This window comes from Phoca vitulina, unplaced genomic scaffold (genome assembly GCF_004348235.1).
Source record: "Phoca vitulina isolate PV1807 unplaced genomic scaffold, GSC_HSeal_1.0 scaffold6, whole genome shotgun sequence".
NCBI lineage: Eukaryota > Metazoa > Chordata > Mammalia > Carnivora > Phocidae > Phoca > Phoca vitulina.
Window position 1 is genome coordinate 48,496,499 of NW_022589709.1, and position 18,040 is coordinate 48,514,538.

Consider the following 18,040-nt stretch of genomic DNA (forward strand, 5'->3'; position numbering starts at 1 on the left):
TATTAGTATTTTTTTAAGGCTTTGAGCCGGACTACTATTAAATCTATTTCCCTGTTACAGGTATAGAAATAAGATTATTAGTAAAACAGGGGTGGAGAGTATAGGGTGAGAGATGGTATATGTGAAGAGAAGTCAGGACTCTATCATGGGGGAAAGCTAGATAATGAGAAACATGAAACAGAAGTAAAATGAGGCTCCTCAAACTAGAATATACCAGTAAGAACCCGGGTATCCTATAATAAAAGCAATATGTCTGTTCTGTTCTCCAGCACAGTGCATTAAGCTGAGATTTCATTAGTATTTTGTATTAGTAAAAAGAGTTCATGCAGCGAGGGTTTTAAGTGAGATTTCTGTAAAAGCATCTGTTCCATACAGAATAACAGACTCTTTAAAGGATAAGTTTAACTATTAGATACTTTGTATGCTGAAAAATATACATAGTTCCTTCTATACTGAAACCTAGGTCTTAACAAAAAAATTGAGACAAAAAAATGAAATAGTAACACCCAGTCATCATCTTCCACCTTTCAGTATAAGCTAAAGAAACAATACTTTATTGCAGGGAGAAAACCACTCAAGGATAAGGCCAAAAGTTCAAGTTACTTTTATTTCTATACCTTCCGATGCTTTCATTTTCATTATGTATATGACAGCATAAATACTGATCCCTAGCAATAACTGAAATTCATTGTAATAGTTCTTCATAATAGCAGAAATTAGTTTTCAAAATGAGGAGGATAAGATATCCAGATTCCAAAAGATTCTTACAGATGTCTTTACCAGATGACCCACCACAAACTGGGAAGCCCCCACTACACAGCAAAATTCTATTACAGTGAACCTTTTATTATCCAGCACCTTGCATGTATGCATTACAATAATAACCCATGTTCAAAAACAAGAACATCAGTTCTTCTCAATTATCAAAGATTAAGTTAAATTTAATTTAGATTCCACGTCAAGTAGATTTATATTTTCTATGATACAGAGAAGTATGTCCTTTGAAAATTGATCACTCAAGCTAGATATTACATTTTCCAATTTGACTCTTTAGTAAGTTTAGAAAACAGCTCTTTTTGTAAGTTTATAAAACTAACAGGTCAAAATTATACGGTTTCAGAAGGTTAAACATTCTAAACAGCTTAAACACTATTTCCAAATAAAACCAGGAATAAGGATGACTATGGAGGAAAACAGAAACAGTAGGACTATTAAACAAGGAAACAATTCTGGAAAAAAGAACACAAAAAAACTGGAAAAGAAACAACAGTATAAAAGATTGTGAATATGTATATTACCTAGGTTTTTCTAAACTCAAACTGAGTACATATCAAACTTCTTCTAGTGAGCACACTTTACTTCTTTAATGTTTCCAATTAACTTCAGGAGTCTTAATATTAAGCACACAAAGAGTGTACTGATGTTACTTCTTTTGGTGGATTACTTGGTAAAATCAAATGAAAGATAAAATGATTATCCAATTGTTCAACTTCTTAATTTCTTCCCCTACTTTCAAAGTATACATACATTGGGTTGAAAACTTCTGAGTAACTAAAGAAATGCTATAAAACTGTATTTGAAAATAGCATGAAGAAAACTAGAAAGAGCCTAACTGAGCCTTGACCAATTGAGTATATTTAATTATTACTAGTGATAATCATGAGCATTATGCAAAAAATTCTACCATTTACATAAATGACCAGACTGTCTGCCAATAACCAAATAAAATATCAGTCTTCCAAAAAAGTATATGAAATATTTTTAATGTGCTAGTGGCAAACTCCTCAGCCTATATAGAAAATGTTATCATATACTTAGAAGGTAACTATTACACCTTTTATATTCACATTAATACTGCATATAATAGTTCCACATATACTTGTCATAATATGTATTATAATAATTCATAAGAAACACTTACTGGGTAAATTTTTTGGATGGATGGAAGGATGGGTTCAGGTAGGGCTATAAAAAAAAAAAAGTTTAAAGCTTCCGTGATTCACGTAATTCATTTTACAAAGCAATAATTTGTCAGCTACACCCCAGGCATAAGGGTTTCTGCTTAAATTCAACAGTCTCCATATATTTTGTGAATTCTGATCCCTAAAAATTTAAATTCCAAATATATCTAAGTTGATAACTTAAGGTTTGTTAATAAACTATGTATATTTCTATGTAAACCAATGTTCCTTACATGGTTTTAGAAAAATAGGCCATCAATGGACACACATCATTCGGTCCAACATCAGACACACACACAAAATAAGCAAGACAAGGATTGTTCTACAGATATTGAATGAACATTGTTAAGATGGATGTAGCTAACAAAAAGAAAATTTTTAAATACAGTCCAATGATACTGTATCACAAAAGAACAACAGCTGTATCATAATTGTCCCTTTATTTTTAATTTATTCTAATAATAATACCAAAATATAGATAGTTTCAGGAAACAGATCTATTGGGGAGAAAAACTGAAAAAAAAAAATCTTCAACTTCACAAATTTTTAAAAAGAAGGCCTCAGCAAAGTTCAGAAATATAAATCAGGATATTTATACCAATTTACTATAAAAAATAAAAATTTCACATAAGGGAATTATTATCTTCATATGTTACTTTCTTTTTAATTGTCATTCTTCATTCTCCAATAACTTTACCAAAATCCAACCTCATTAAATGCATTAACAGTAATTTCACATCATTATGGTATAAAGGGAATAACATGAAAGGCAAAGTGCTTAATATTCACAATTTAAAAAACTGTAAAATACAATGTCTTGAGTATGGTAAGATACAAATAATGTGTTTTCAAGATTTCTTTAAGATTAAAGACCAAACATAATACTATATTATAAACTATGTTTTTAAGAATTAGAAATACATTGTATATAATTAAGTAAATTCAGTAACCATCATTACCTTTAATTTGCAATTTAGCAAAAACCTTTTTAAATGACTTCTGGAATACATTAATATACATATAATCAACCATTATTACCAACTTACATAATCTCCAACTATGATTATAAATGTATAAATTCCTATTTCATAGTATTTAAATTTCTCTTCTGTATCATGCTTCATCCTCATGTTGAAATTGGAATAAAATAAAATTCCATGATACCCTGGAATGTTCACAGCATGTGATTGAGGGGGAAAACTTATTACTTACCAGAACCACTCTTAGGAAGTAAAAATATTTTTTCCCAGAGGCATTCAAATGCTCAAAATTCTAGAAGATCCTACAAATAAACTCAAGCCCCAGTTACTTTAATTCTAAAAGTCTTTAAACGTTTTTAATAACTTTCTAATAATTTTTGCTATAATACAGAAGTCAAACTAGAAAATCTTACTAGAAATTAGTTTACTTAATTAAAAACCTGAATTCCTTTCTCACTGAATACTCCTAGTAAAGTAAAATTATAATTTAAAAAATAATAAAGAAAAGGTTATAGAGAATTAGAAAAAAATTTTATCTCATTCTAGAATCATATAACTAGAATGCCAGAAGAGAAAAACAAATACTAACCACTGGGTTAGGGTCTTTCAATAGACAAAAAACCTTTAGAACTAAGCAATTTGAGGGGCACCTGGGTGGCTCAGTCAGTTAAGCACCGACTCTTGATTTCAGTTCAGGTCATGATCTCAAGGTCATGGGATCAAGCACCACAGGGGGCTCCACGCTGAGTGTGGAGCCTGCTTAAGATTCTCTCTCCCGATCCCTCTGCCCCTCCCCCACTCACTCTCTCAGATGCGCCCTGTCTCTGTCTCTAAATAAATAATATAAAAAATAAGTAAATAGAACTAAGCAATTTGGAAATTTGGGGGGGGGGGGGGCAGGGATATCATTCAGTAAATCCCTTGCCTGACAACCTTATAGATTTAAAAACACTAGTCACTTGTGAAAAGAAATAAAAGAAACCTCATTTATAGTGGTGTGAGGAAGCCCTGAAAGGGAATACAGTGTACCTTGCATTCCCTAATAGGAAGAAGTTTACTTAACACACCCCAGCAGGATGAAGAAATAATTTTCTTGCCCAGCAACAGCCCAGCCAATGAGAATTCAGTGAAAATAGCCCCTTCCACCTTCCTCCCCTTCCTCCATAAAGGCAAGTCCCTGGCCTCCATTCTCTGGATTTGCCAATGGTTGGGTCACCAGTTTGCTTGTACTGAACTGCAATTCCTCTGCTATTCTTGAATAAACTCATTGTGCCAGTAAAAAAAAATTGGCTCTTTTGTTTTTCAAGGCCAACACATTAAGAGCAACTGGTGTATTGTGGCAGTTATTTATTAACACTATCCTCATAGTAACCTCAAAGCCTTCAGTAGTTTTTCAAATCTTTATTTTACTCAAAGCAACACACATTCAGGAATAATCTGGCTGTAACATCTATTTTTACTTCAAAATTCTGGACTTCAATCTTCTAAATTTCTCTCTCAAAAGCAAAATAAAACAAAACCTAGTACTGCAGTATCTGATCAATTGATAATGCTTTCAGAATAACTACTCTGTTAAGATTTTATTTTGCTTACATTTCAGATGAGGGCTTTCTGGTCAAGCTCCCGCAAAGTTATACATATAAACATTCCAATCTGATTCATCAAAAATTCAACTAAAAAAAAAAGTGCAAATCTTCAATAACACTAAGCAACAATTTTGAAAATTCAAGAATAATTTTTAAATGCCTAAGATAGTTCTGTACCTGGTAACATGGTAAACATTCTATGAATATTCATTCGTATCATTATTTCTAACCAGTTGATACTTTTGCCTTTTTTATTAATTATTAATCTTAGATTGCCATTAAAAACTCTTCTCATTGGGTTTTTACCCCTCATACTTTCAACAGTCACCTTTCAAGCATATGTAGTCTATTACTGACTGTTGAAATTCATCCTAGGAAATGCTTTAATTTTTTTCAAACTTTCTACATACAGAAGACTGCTATCTTTCTCTATTCATGGCAAAAAAGATATTAAAAGCATGTACGAAGTTAAATGAAACTTAAAGGTCCATCCAATCCAACTATTCCTGTTACAGATAAGAGTATTAAGACCAGAAAGGTAGAATAATTTGGCCAAAATCACAAACACTACTTCACTATGGCAGACTGGAACTGCTCAATACATCTTGCAAACTCCTGTATGATAAAAAAAAATGCAGCTACTAATTTCAGTCTAATTTCTTCTAGTGAGGGGCAGCTTAAATTTGCCAAATAAGTCAGTTATACTTTAGCTCTGCATAGGTGAGGTCCTTTAACAAAGACCCAGAAACAGTTGATGAGAGTGCTATTAATTACAAACCATCTCAGTAAATGGGACTACTTTGTCAAAAATAAAATGCATTTAACAAAATCTAAATAAAATTTTAGCATGATTTCTTAACACTGGTAAAATACCAACGTCGGAACTTTCAACTTGCTTGCCAAACCACCTTGGGGAATCTGTGATTAAAGTACATTTTTCTTTTTTTTCCCCATGATTTATTTATTTGAGAGAGAGAGAGAGAGAGAAGGGGAAGAGGGAGAAAATCTCAAGCAGACTCCCTGCCAAGCACAGAGCCTGACTCAGGGTTCAATCCCACGACCCTGAGATCATGACCTGAGCTGAAATCAAGAGTCCAATGCCTAACAGACTGAGCCACCCAGGCATCCCTAATGTACATTTTTCTAAAGAAGGCAATCAAATTAAAATTTCTAATGTAACCCACAAAAATGGAAGGAAAGGACACATATTATGGATGTTCAGACATGTTAAATGTTGTAGTCAAATCTAATTTTTAAATCCCAACTAGTGTCTATTCATTTTTTAGTTTCAGTTGCGACTTAAGAAGTACATCTGACTAAACCTAAATAACTCTGATAAATTTCTGGCACATAACTTTTCAATGTTTATATACACATGTATATATATACAAACTCTAATACAGATACTATTTTTAAAATTGGCATCACGTTGTATATGAGAGTGTATCATGGGTATTTTCTTATATCATTAAATATCCTAAAAGCATCATTTTTAGTGACTAACATTATAATTAATTCAATTATACCCCATTCTTAAAAACTTAAGATTATTTCTAACCTTCTGTTATTTCAATAAACACCATGAAAATCAGCCTTATATATAAATCCATACCTGCATCCCTGATATTACCTTGGATAAATTTCTAGAAATGCAATCGCTGAATAACACTGAGTCAAAGGATATGAACATAAATATTACAACACTGCTTTCTAAACTATAGAAATATCATTAACCCAGAACAAATCAGACCCTAGACATCCTGTTAAAGGTTATTCTATTACATTAATATCAAGGCTTTCGCCCACAACTCCATGCCAGTTCACAAGGAATAAAACTTCTTTGACCAAAAAGAAAATCCTGTCTCAAGTGAAAAATAAAAAAACACGATGAATGGTGTTTGAGCTTATTTTTATAGACCTTCTGAACATGCATGTGCCTCAACATAATGGGTCAACAATACAGAGGGAAAAGTTCTTTGAATACAGAAGTTAATACTGAAAAACTGTCAAAAAATAAAAAACACAGTGAAACTTCCCTTATAATGTTTTCCAGGGAATAACATTTGTGGTTTTTTTGGGGGGGGCGGTGGATGCGGTAGGCAGAAGGAGAGCGAGAACCTTAAGCTTGAGCCATAAGTACTTTCCAAAAAGTACTTAAGCTTGACGTTAGGCTTGATCTCACAACTCTGAGATCACGACCTGAGCCGAAATCAAGAGTCGGACGCTTAACTGACTGAGCCACCCAGGCACCTCCAGGGAATAATATTTCTAAAACATTTGCTCAAAGCAACAAATTAGGAAATATGGTTTTCTAGGCCTTAGAAAGAACTTTTTAAAACAATGCTCTTTGAAGACAGAGGCAACAGAGAAGACATCATAATGAAGTTTAACTGTGTTTTCATTTTAAAAATTGGGGAAAACCCAAAATACTTACTTTGTAAATAGTGCAAAACCATCAATACAAGACTATAGCTGCTTAAAGTACCACGACTGGCATCATTTATCTCATGGTGACTCGCCCACTTCTTAATCACCAGTACTAACGGACGAACTCGATTTTCAACTGAAAGTGAAATTAAAACTTAAAAATGGTAAGGAAATATTATGGTGTCTTTGAAAGCTTGTAACATTTCCCAACTATAACAAAAAGAGCACTGCCTCCCTATTTATTAAACATTGTGTTCACCATAAATGTGTCTTGCTTTTAAAAGGTATCTTAGTCACCTTTTAAAAATTATTAATTATTAAAATTTGTTTTATTGACCTATAACTCCAGTAGTATATAATTTTAGTATAACAAAATATTATACATATAATAAAAGACACTATACATAAACATATTTAAACAGATGTCAGTATTTATTACATCTTTAAAAAAGAATAAAGAATGAAGGATAGAGAAGGCTGATTATTATTTGGAAACAAAAAACTTACGGTATGCATAAGTTCTGAGAAGGAATGTGTTTCTTATTCCAACAATATTGTTTACATTCAAGTCGAATTCCACACAACTATGAAAAAGAGAGAAGAAATACACTTTAGCTCAAGTGTTCTGAAACATTAGCTCAAGTGTTTTGAAACAAACTCCCTAGTAACTAAATTAATATTCATCTACCCTATGATGCAAAAATAGCATGAGCCCAAAGGCCAAATACTTTAAAATGAGGCACTAAAGAAATAATAAATACATACTCAGTACATATGATTTAGTGTATATTAAAAATATAAAAGAGGATTACAGTTGCAAGATCCACAATGTACTACACTAAGGCTCCAATTATCCCTAATAAAACAAATTTTAAAATTTTGCAGTCCTGTCCAGATAAACAAAATTATGTGACCAAAAACATTTCTGGCCAAGTTATCCCACTGAGTTATATAGTCTCAATTAATTTGGAATTAAAGTGTCATTTGCTTTAAAACAACAGAAATAGGGGGGCCTGGGTGGCTCAGTCATTAAGCGTCTGCCTTTGGCTTGGGTCGTGATCCCAGAGTCCTGGGACTGAGCCCTGCATCGGGCTCCCCGCTCAGCAGGAAGCCTGCTTCTCCCTCTCCCACTCCCCCTGCTTGTGTTCCCTCTCTCGCTGCGTCTCTCTCTGTCAAATAAATAAAAAAATCTTAAAAAAAAAAAAAAAACAAATAAAATGCCAAATAAAGTACAGGTGAAAAAAATAGAAGGAGTCTATATATTATATTCCCTCCAAAAAGGATAAGACATAAATAAGATATAAATTATAATATCATACCAAATTTAGCTACTGATATCTGGGAAGAACAGTCAAACACATAACAGAAGGGTTACGTCTTTGAAAGCAAAGATATCATGCAATTCACAATTTAGAAAATAGGGCAATAATGATGGGATCTACAAAGAAAGGGTAAATCCAAAATAAAAGGAAAGATTAATGAAAATTACATTATGAGGCCCAACTTCCTCTGCACACTGAGTTTTTCTATGAAAAGACTGCCTAAAATAAAAACTTAACAAAATTCCTTTCTACGAACTTTTAATCATAAAAATGGAAATTTACCAATTCAGATTTTCTTGTTTTGGGAAATGAAATACTATAATCTTTCAATCAACCATGCATATTATTAAAAACAGATAGTAGTATTAACACTTCAGATATCATATATATTTGCCTTTGGGAACTTATGGAAACAATGGAGATACATTCTTCAATTGCATCTGTGAAAGGCTAACACTGAAACCAGTATAACTCAATAAAGAGGAAAAAACAGATGGAAACCAGTTTGCAATTAAAAACTTTTCCAAAAATATGATTTCAGAGCTTTAAAAATATCCACAATACTTGCTTCAAATTCTACTTCTGGAAATACTAAACTAATCTTATATATATGGAAAAAAGTTTATGTACAAAATGCTTATTCTAACAGGGGAATAAGTAAGTTAATCACAATATATTCACTTGTGAAATATTACTGTAAAGCCATTTAAACTGAAGCCAGAAAATAATCAATGATATAAGCAAATATCCATGACATATGATTAAATAAAAAAGTATAATCTCAATTTTAATTTTAAAAACTCTTATGCATTCATATGTATAGAAGAGGGACTGAAAGTTTTACACCAAAATGTTCACATCATTTAACTTTGGGTGTTAGAAGCAGACTTTCTTTTTTTTAACATCTGTATAGAAAATATAAAATGGTGTTTATAAAGAACACTTAACGATGAAAAAAGTTTGTATAATAATCTTAAATAGAAAAAGAAACGCACCCAACGAAGGAGCACCCAAATACTTAAAGCAGTTAAAAACAAACATAAAAGAAATAATCGACAGTAATACAGTAATAGTGGGGGGCTTTAAAACCCCACTTACATCAATGGACAGATCATCCAAACAGAAAATAAACAAGGAAACAGTGACTCTGAATGACACATTGGACCAGATGGATTTACCAGATACATTCAGAACATTCCATCCTAAAACAGCAGAATACACATTCTTTTCAAATGCACACGGAACAGTCTCCAGAACAGATCACATATTAAGCAACAAAACAAGTCTCAACGCATTAAAAAAGATCGAAGTCATTCCATGCATCTTTTCTGACCACAACGCTATGAAACTAGAAATCAACCACAAGAAAAAAAACTGGAAAGAGCACAAATACATGGAGATTAAATAACGTGCTATCAAACAATGAATGGGTCAACCAAAAAAATCAAAGAGGAAATCAAAAAATACATGGAGACAAACGAAAATGAAAACACAATGACCAAAAATCTTTGTAAAGCAGCAAAAGTGGTTCTAAGGGGGAAGTTTATAGCAATACAGGCCTACCTCAAGAAGTAATAAAAATCTCAAATAAATAACCTAAACTTACACCCAAACAAGCTAGAAAAAGAAGAACAAAAACCCAAAATCAGTAGAAGGAAGAAAATAATAAAGATTAGAGCAGAAATAAATGAAATAAAAACTCAGGAAAAAAAAAAAACAATAGAACAGATCAGTGAAACCAGGCCCTGCCTCCTTGAAAAGATCAACAAAATTGATAAACCTTCAGCCAGACTCGTCAAAAAAAAAAAAAAGATAGGACTCAAACAAAATCACAAATGAAAAAGGAGAAATAACGACAACCACAGAAATACAAGGGATTATAAGAGAATATCATGAAAAATTATATGCCAACAAATTTGACAATCTAGAAGAAATGGATAAATTCCCCAGAAACATATAACCTCCCAAAACTCAATCAGGAAGAAACAGAAAATTTGAACAGACTGATTATACCAGCAATGAAATTAAATTAGTTACCAAAAAACTCCAAACAAATAAAAGTCCAGGACCAGAAGTCTTCACAGGCGAATTCTACCAAACATTTGAAGAAGAGTTAATATGTATTCTTCTCAAGCTATTCCAAAAAAATAAAAGAAAAGGAAAACTTCCAAATTCATTCTATAAGTCCTGCTATTACCCTGATACCAAAACCAGATAAAAACACTACAAAAAATAGAACTATAGGCCAATATCTCTGATGAATATAGATGTGAAAATCCTCAACAAAATATTACCAAGCCAAATCCAACAATACATTAAAAAAGTCATTTATGACAATCAAGTGGAATTTATTCCTGGAATGCAAGGGTGGTGCTCAGTATCTGCAAATCAATAAATGTGACACGTCAATCCATAAGAGAAAGACTAAAAACCATACGATCATTTCAATAGATGCAGCAAAAGCACATGACAAAGTGCAACACCCATTATAATACAAACCCTCAACAACACAGGTTTAGAGAGGACATACCTCACCATAACAAAGGCCATATATTGAAAAACCCACAGCTAACATCGTACTCAACAGTGAAAAACTGAAAGCTTTCCCCCTAAGACCAAGACAAGGATGCCCACTCTCACCATTTTTACAGAGTATTGGAAGTCACAGCCACAGCAATCAGACAAGGAAAAGGAATAAAAGGCAACCAAATTGGTAAAGTAGTAAAACTTTCACTATTCGCAGATGACATGATACTATATATAGAAAACCCAAAAGACTCCATCAAAAACAATAACTGATAAATGAATTCAGTAAGGTTGCAGGATACAAAATCAATGTACAGAAATCCATTGCATGTCTATACATTAATAAGGAAGCAACAGAAAGAGAAATTAAGATGCAATCCCACTTACAATGGGATTGTAAAAATAGAATATCTAGGAATAAACTTAACCAAGGAGGCAAAAGACTTACACTTTAAAAACTATAAAACACTGATGAAAGAAACTGAAGACAATACAAATAAATAGAAAGATATTCCATGCCCATGGACTGGAAGAACAAATACTGTTAAAATGTCCATACTACCCAAAGCAATCTATCTAAAGATCTAATGAAATCCCTATCAAAATACCAACAACATTTTTCACACAACTAGAACAAATAATCCTAAAATTTGTATGAAACTACAAAAGACCCAAAATAGCCAAAAGAGTCTTGAAAAAGAAAAACAAAGCTAGAGGTATCACAATTCCAGATTTCGAGTTATACTGCAAAGCTGCAGATACCAAAACAGTCTGGTACTGCCAGAAAATAGACACACAGATCAATGGAACAGGACAGAGAGCCCAAAAACAAACCCACGATTCTGTGGTCAATTAATCTTCAACAAAAGAGGCAAGAATATGCAATGAAACAAAGACAGTCTCTTCAATAAATGGTGTTGGGAAAACTGAACAGCTACATGCAAAAGAATGAAACCGGACCACTTTCTTACACCATACACACAAACTCAAAATGGATTAAAGATCTAAATGTGAGACCCGAAACCATAAAAATCCTAGAAGAGAGCACAGGCAGTAATTTCTCTCACATCAGCCATAGCAACATTTTCCTATATGTGTCTCCTGAGACAAGATAAATAAAGGCAAAAATACACTACATCAAAATAAAAAGCTTCTGCGTAGTGAGGAAACAATCAACAAAACTAAAACAATCTACTAAATGGGGGAAGATATTTACAAATGACAAACTTATACAACTCAAAACCCAAAAAACAAATTCCGATTTAAAAAAAATGGGCAGAAGATATGAACAGACATTTCTCCAAAGACATTCAGATGGCCAACAGACATGTGAAAAGATGCTCAACATCACTCATCATCAGGGAAATGCAAATCAAAACCACAATGAGATATTACCTCACACTTGTCAGAATGGCTAAAATAAAAAAACACAAGAAACAGTAAGTGTTGGCAAGGGAGGTGGAGAAAAAAGAATCCTTTGTGCCCTGTTGGCAGGAATGCAAACTGAAGCAGCCACTGTGGAAAACAGTATGGAAGTTTCTCAAAAAATTAAAAATAGGACTACCCCATAATCCAGTCATCACATTACTGGATATTTACCCAAAGAATACAAAAACACTAATTTGAAAGATATATGCACCCTGATATTAATTGTAGCATTATTTACAATAGCCAAGTTTGGAAGCAACCCAAATTTCCATCAAAAGATGAATGGATATATATATTATCTCCCATCTACATGTATGTATGTGTATACACACACACACACACACACACAGAGGAATATTACTCGGCCATAAAGAAAAAAATCTTACCATTTGCAACAACATGGATGGAGCTACAAGAGTATTTATAATAATACTAAGTGAACTAAGTCTTTCAGAAAAAGACAAAGACAAATACCATATAATTTCACTCATGTGGAATAAAAAAACAAATAGATGAGCAAAGGAAAAACAAATGAGAGAGACAAACCAAGAAACAGATTCTTGTCTGTAGAGAACAGATGGTTACCAGAGGGGAGGGGGATGGGGGGAATGGGTGAAATAGGTGATCGGATTAAAGAGTACACTTATTATGATGAGCACTGAGTAATGCACAGAATTGTTGAATCACTATATTGTACACTTGAAACTAAAATAACTGTATGTTAACAATACTGGAATTAAAATTTAAAACTTAAAAAAAAAAAGAGAAGGCCTGGTTTGTTCAGTCGGTTAAGCATCCGACTCTCCATCTCAGCTCAGGTCTTGATCTTAGGGTTCTGAGTTCAAGCCCCACACTGGGCTTCACACTGGGTGTGAAGCCTACTTAAAAAAAATTTTTTTTTAATTAAAAAATTTAAAAAACTACAAAAAAAGGAAAGAATAAAATTTTTATATAATTACAACTACAACCATATATTTTTTTAAATGATTATAATAAGCTAATAATTTTATTTATGTTTAGTTTATCTCCCTATAAAGTATTTGGTAAAAATTCAATAAATATTTATAGATTGGATGGATATTTGGATGAATGGAGGGGAAGGTGTGAGCCAGGCATATATCTAAGGATTTGTTTAAAATATATATATTCAGTCAATTGTAATTATTTGCAGTAGTTATGTTCTATAACGTCACTGTAAATACTGAATTAGTGAATACAAAACCACTGCTCCTAGGGGATTAGGTTTCTACAAGGCTTCAGTCAAAACATTTTCATCAATCGATCAAAACCTAACTTTTTTTTTATGTGTTTCCATTTAAAGACAACTTGTTCACTGACAACGAACTCATGACCAAGTGCACTGTAACTCATGTCTGAACAAAGCATATCTAATCCATGTATTTCCTCCATAAGGCACATCACAGCTTTATACAAAGAAACAGTAGACAGTAACTCAGCACTATGCCAGGGGGCCATTTTAAACAGCAAAGGCACTCATAAAAAGCACCAAAATGTAAAAAACATGGCACTAACTGGACTGTGAAAAGAATAATTGTTTACAGTATAAGAGGTGAAACAAGAAGGCAGACTGTTACATTGTTTAACCTCAGTTAGGAACCTGTACATTTCATGACTCAGAATTTTCTCCACTCTGCACATGTCTACAAATAACCATGAAAATGCAGCTAGTATTAATTTGGAGGGTTACAAAATAAATTTCATCAAGTAGGCAAATTCGTAAAGAATCCATGAATAATGAGGATCAAGTATGTACATATTTGCACTTATATTTATGTAAACAATTTCAGTATTACTTTTATAAAACTGGACTAGAAAATCTAATTTAACAATGCTATCTATTCTTTAGAAAACAACAAATCTTGTTTAACCAATGAAATAGTCAACACCTATTTACATTCAGATATTATATAAAAGATTCCAATCCCCATGCCCATAACAATTTCAGAACCCAGGCTGGTAGAGTGTACCAACAGATGTAATTACATTTATAACAACCCCCTTGATAGAAATACACATCAAATTTCAAAATACACATAAATTTCATCAGTTAAAATATGTTCTGAAGAGTGATTACATTTCCAAAAGGCAAGAGATCATTTAAAAATGTGAAATGTAAATATATATACATATTCTTTAATATGGATAGTTTCAAACACTCAAAATGTCAAGCAGAATAACTAAGTACAGGTAAGCATAAAAATTGCTCAGACTATTCCAAAAAATCATCTCAAAGACCAAATCAAGCAGTTCTAAAAACTGATGAAGATAAGCGATTATACTGTAGCATACATTCCTTAATTATCTCCATCAAAAGTACATCTAAAAATGATCTAAAGCAACTGAAAAAGGAAGATTCAATAATTACTTACCTGACTTTATCCCTGAACTTCACAATTGGCACTTTTGCTCGAATCAGCTGAGGTCTCTCAATGTAGCCAGCTGAAGGATAAAAGATAATGTGAATACCTGTAAATGTTTCTCAAATTCATAGTGTTCCAATGCACATTTTTAAAAAATAGTATTTTACTAAACTAAAACAATTTAACGGTCTTTGATAAGAAAGCAAAGGAAGGACATTATCACATTCTTCTAAGACTGAAACTTCCAATACCATTTAGAGGAATTTATATTAAAATTCAGAAATGTCATCTAATATCTAGTAATAGTCATAAAGAAATTCATCACAGCATTATACACATGAAAAATATCTAGGCTGGCAGCAAGGGGATAGCTAAATTCTAGTATAGCACAAGGCAAAATATTATGGCAGCCATAAAAATCCTATTTATAAAGAGTCGTTAATGTGGAAAGGCCTACACATGATACATGGGGCAGTGATACATTTAAATAAGTATGATCTCTAAGTGGAAGAATACATGTACTCATATTTTTATTCCATCAAACTTTAAAAATTTTTTTTGAAAATAATACATGTCCATTACAGAAAACTAGGAAAATACAGGAATATATAAAAAAAGGAAACTGCAAACTTTTCCCAAAGGAACAATTTCCTAATGCTGTAACTAAAGAAAAGCATAATACCAGACTTAAAAATGATAATTTTTCCTGTTATAATGCTTTTACCACCAAAATCATAAAATACGTCAAGCTTCAAATAGAATTTGTGTGCAGGAATTCAATGAGGCTTCAATGAAAAATAGGATTAAGAGTTAAAAGTCGCAAGTTCCAGGTACAGGTTCTGAGAGCAACAAACAAACTATACTCCTCAGGCTAATTACTAAACCCACTGATCATCATTCTCCTTAACTATGAAAAATAGCAACCAAAAATACTTTTGAAGTAGATGATTTCTAACATCCCTTTGTTTTTAAGATTTGATTATTCTAATAAGAGCTATGGAAAATCCATTTAAGGTATAAATTACTCCTTTACTTCACAAATGTGAAAACTTAAGTCCACTAAAATAAATCACTTCATTTATTTCTCTCCAACAATAGATATAACTCATCCAGGGCAATAACTTGTCACTTGACTTTGTATTTTCCAGGCCAAAGCCTGACACATAGGAGTATCTGTTGAATAAATGGACACAGCTCTTTCCAACATCACATAGGTAGAGTGACTTAAACTGTCCACAATATTGTGGAAATTTAAAATAATTTGAGATGGCTTAACATGTAGATTAAAATCCACTTAGCTCACTTATTCAAGAATAAAATCTTATAATAAAATGGCCTAAGTCAATAATTTTGCTTTTTGTTGGAGTAATTCATTTGCGGGCTTCATGTTCAGTGATTCTATTTTTAAAATGTGACGTCATAAACTGCATGTCATTGCAAAACAGATGAAATTCTCACTTCCCCACATGAATACTTTATCTGTATCACCCTTTTGGCTTTTCACAGATACTCTGCACTACAGCTATTCATATTCATGCTTTGGCTTCCCTAATAGTCTACTGAGAAAAAGAACTGAAGCTTATATATATTTGAATTCCCAGTGCATGCAGTGGGATTATCTTCTAAGTAAACTCAAAGAATTGTTATCTTTCTAATCAAGAGTTAAAAAGAATTCATTTGGAAAAAAAGGATCCATATTATACCTATCCTGACCAGATAAACAACTCTTACCAGAAAATAAAGTGAGAGACATATTAAATAGTTACGTCAGATGACATATGAACTTGAGGCATATGAAACTTACAAAGTCTAGTACAGAAGTGTTTATGGACTAAGGTGAGTATATGCCGTGCTTCAGTCTTCTGATTTACCTGAAAAAAACACTGAAAAGTTAAAAATAAAGTGTTTTTTCATTACCTTTCTAAATTTAGTGTTTTATTTTCTTAATGTTTCTCATCAAAGAGAAACCATACAAAGTAAACTTTTCTTCGGAGTTATTTTTCAGTATACATTAAATTACATTATAGAAAACGTCAACTTTAATGCTGTCTTTCACATCAACATTCCTAAATCAATTCCTAATCATAAACTTAAGGCAAAATTTAAAAAATATTAAAAGCCTTATACGTCATTTAACTTTAGTATAAATGGACATAAAGCAATCTTCTCCTAGAAAAACAAAAGAGGGCGCCTGGGTGGCTCGGTCAGTTAAGCATCTGCCTTCAGCCCAGGTCATGATGCCAGGGTCCTGGGACTGAGCCCCGCACCAAGCTCCCTGCTCAGCAGAGTTTGCTTCTCCCTCTCCCTCTACTCCTCTACCCCCCGCCCCCGCTCTTATCCCCCCTGCTCCTGCTGTCTCTCTCTCTCTCTCAAATAAAATCTTCAAATAAAAAAAAAAGAAAAAAAGAACAAACAGAATTTTAACTTTCTGTAACAGATTGTAAGCTTCTTAAGGGTAAGGTTCAAATCTATGGTGTCTCACTCTAAGTTCTGACATGATTCAAACATATGAACAAGAGAGGATTAGTAGGATGTGGCTGGGTAGAGTCTAACTCTAATTCTGAGAGAAAGATTTAATTAAAAGTCTAGTATTCTTCACTATGTTTATTATTTCCGAGGCTTTTTTTCAAAGTTTTCCTTTACATGATTTCAAAGCCTAGAAACATGTCAGTTTCTTTCCTGGAATAAATCTCTTTCTGATTTGCAGTAACTAGAAGCCAATTTTGTTAATGAAATAATAAAAATAATAAAAATATACATTATGATTCAGTAGATTTTTTTGTATTTTTAAAGAGGTGGAATGTAATAAAGCATATTAAAACTATAGTGAAATTAATCTTTGGTAATTCAGAAGAGACCTCAGCATATTAAAGAGATTGCTTCAAGATAGCTTAATGAACACCAATTGCTGTGGTATTAAGGACACACAAGAGTATCAGTTAACAGGAAATTCAAACAAACATAAAACTAAATAACAAAATTTGGTTGCTAAATAAAAATAAAAATAAACCCAAAATATCACAGAAAAATATATTCAATCACAATAGTCTTTTTTTAAAAGTCAGTGAAATCCCTTTTTGTATTCCCAAAATAAGAACTCCAAACCCCATAGCATTTCTAAAGGGGAAAAAAAGATTAAAAATAGAATCACTGATAATTCAAACGGAAAGGAAACATTATCAAAATAATACTGACACATACTCTTCTTGTTGCATCCTGGCAACATATCCAATCCAATGACATTTCAAAATAGAGGCAGAGCAAACACAGTGAAGCCATCTTACCTTAACAACTTAAAAATAAATGCTAAAATCCCTGTTATGTATATTTGTGCGTGTGCACATGCCTTAAAAGAAAAGGCATTTCCTATTTGCAACGACGTGGATGGAACTGGAGGGTATTATGCTGAGTGAAATAAGTCAAACAGAG

At 32.5% G+C, this 18,040-nt stretch overlaps 1 protein-coding gene across 4 annotated transcripts in view; it reads right to left on the reverse strand.

The window, feature by feature from the left end:
* TENT2 (terminal nucleotidyltransferase 2) overlaps positions 1–18,040 on the reverse strand; it is a 68,100-nt gene that overhangs the window by 21,998 nt on the left and 28,062 nt on the right. For 3 of the 4 annotated variants that reach the window (XM_032404120.1, XM_032404119.1, XM_032404121.1), the window contains 5 exons: positions 16,416–16,494; positions 14,621–14,690; positions 7,462–7,538; positions 6,962–7,090; positions 1,922–1,965 (listed from right to left, as the gene is read on the reverse strand). In XM_032404120.1, coding sequence (XP_032260011.1) covers positions 1,922–1,965; positions 6,962–7,090; positions 7,462–7,538; positions 14,621–14,690; positions 16,416–16,494 — 399 coding nt within the window. The remainder of the gene's footprint in view (positions 1–1,921; positions 1,966–6,961; positions 7,091–7,461; positions 7,539–14,620; positions 14,691–16,415; positions 16,495–18,040) is intronic. The other variant, XM_032404123.1, reaches the window with a different exon arrangement.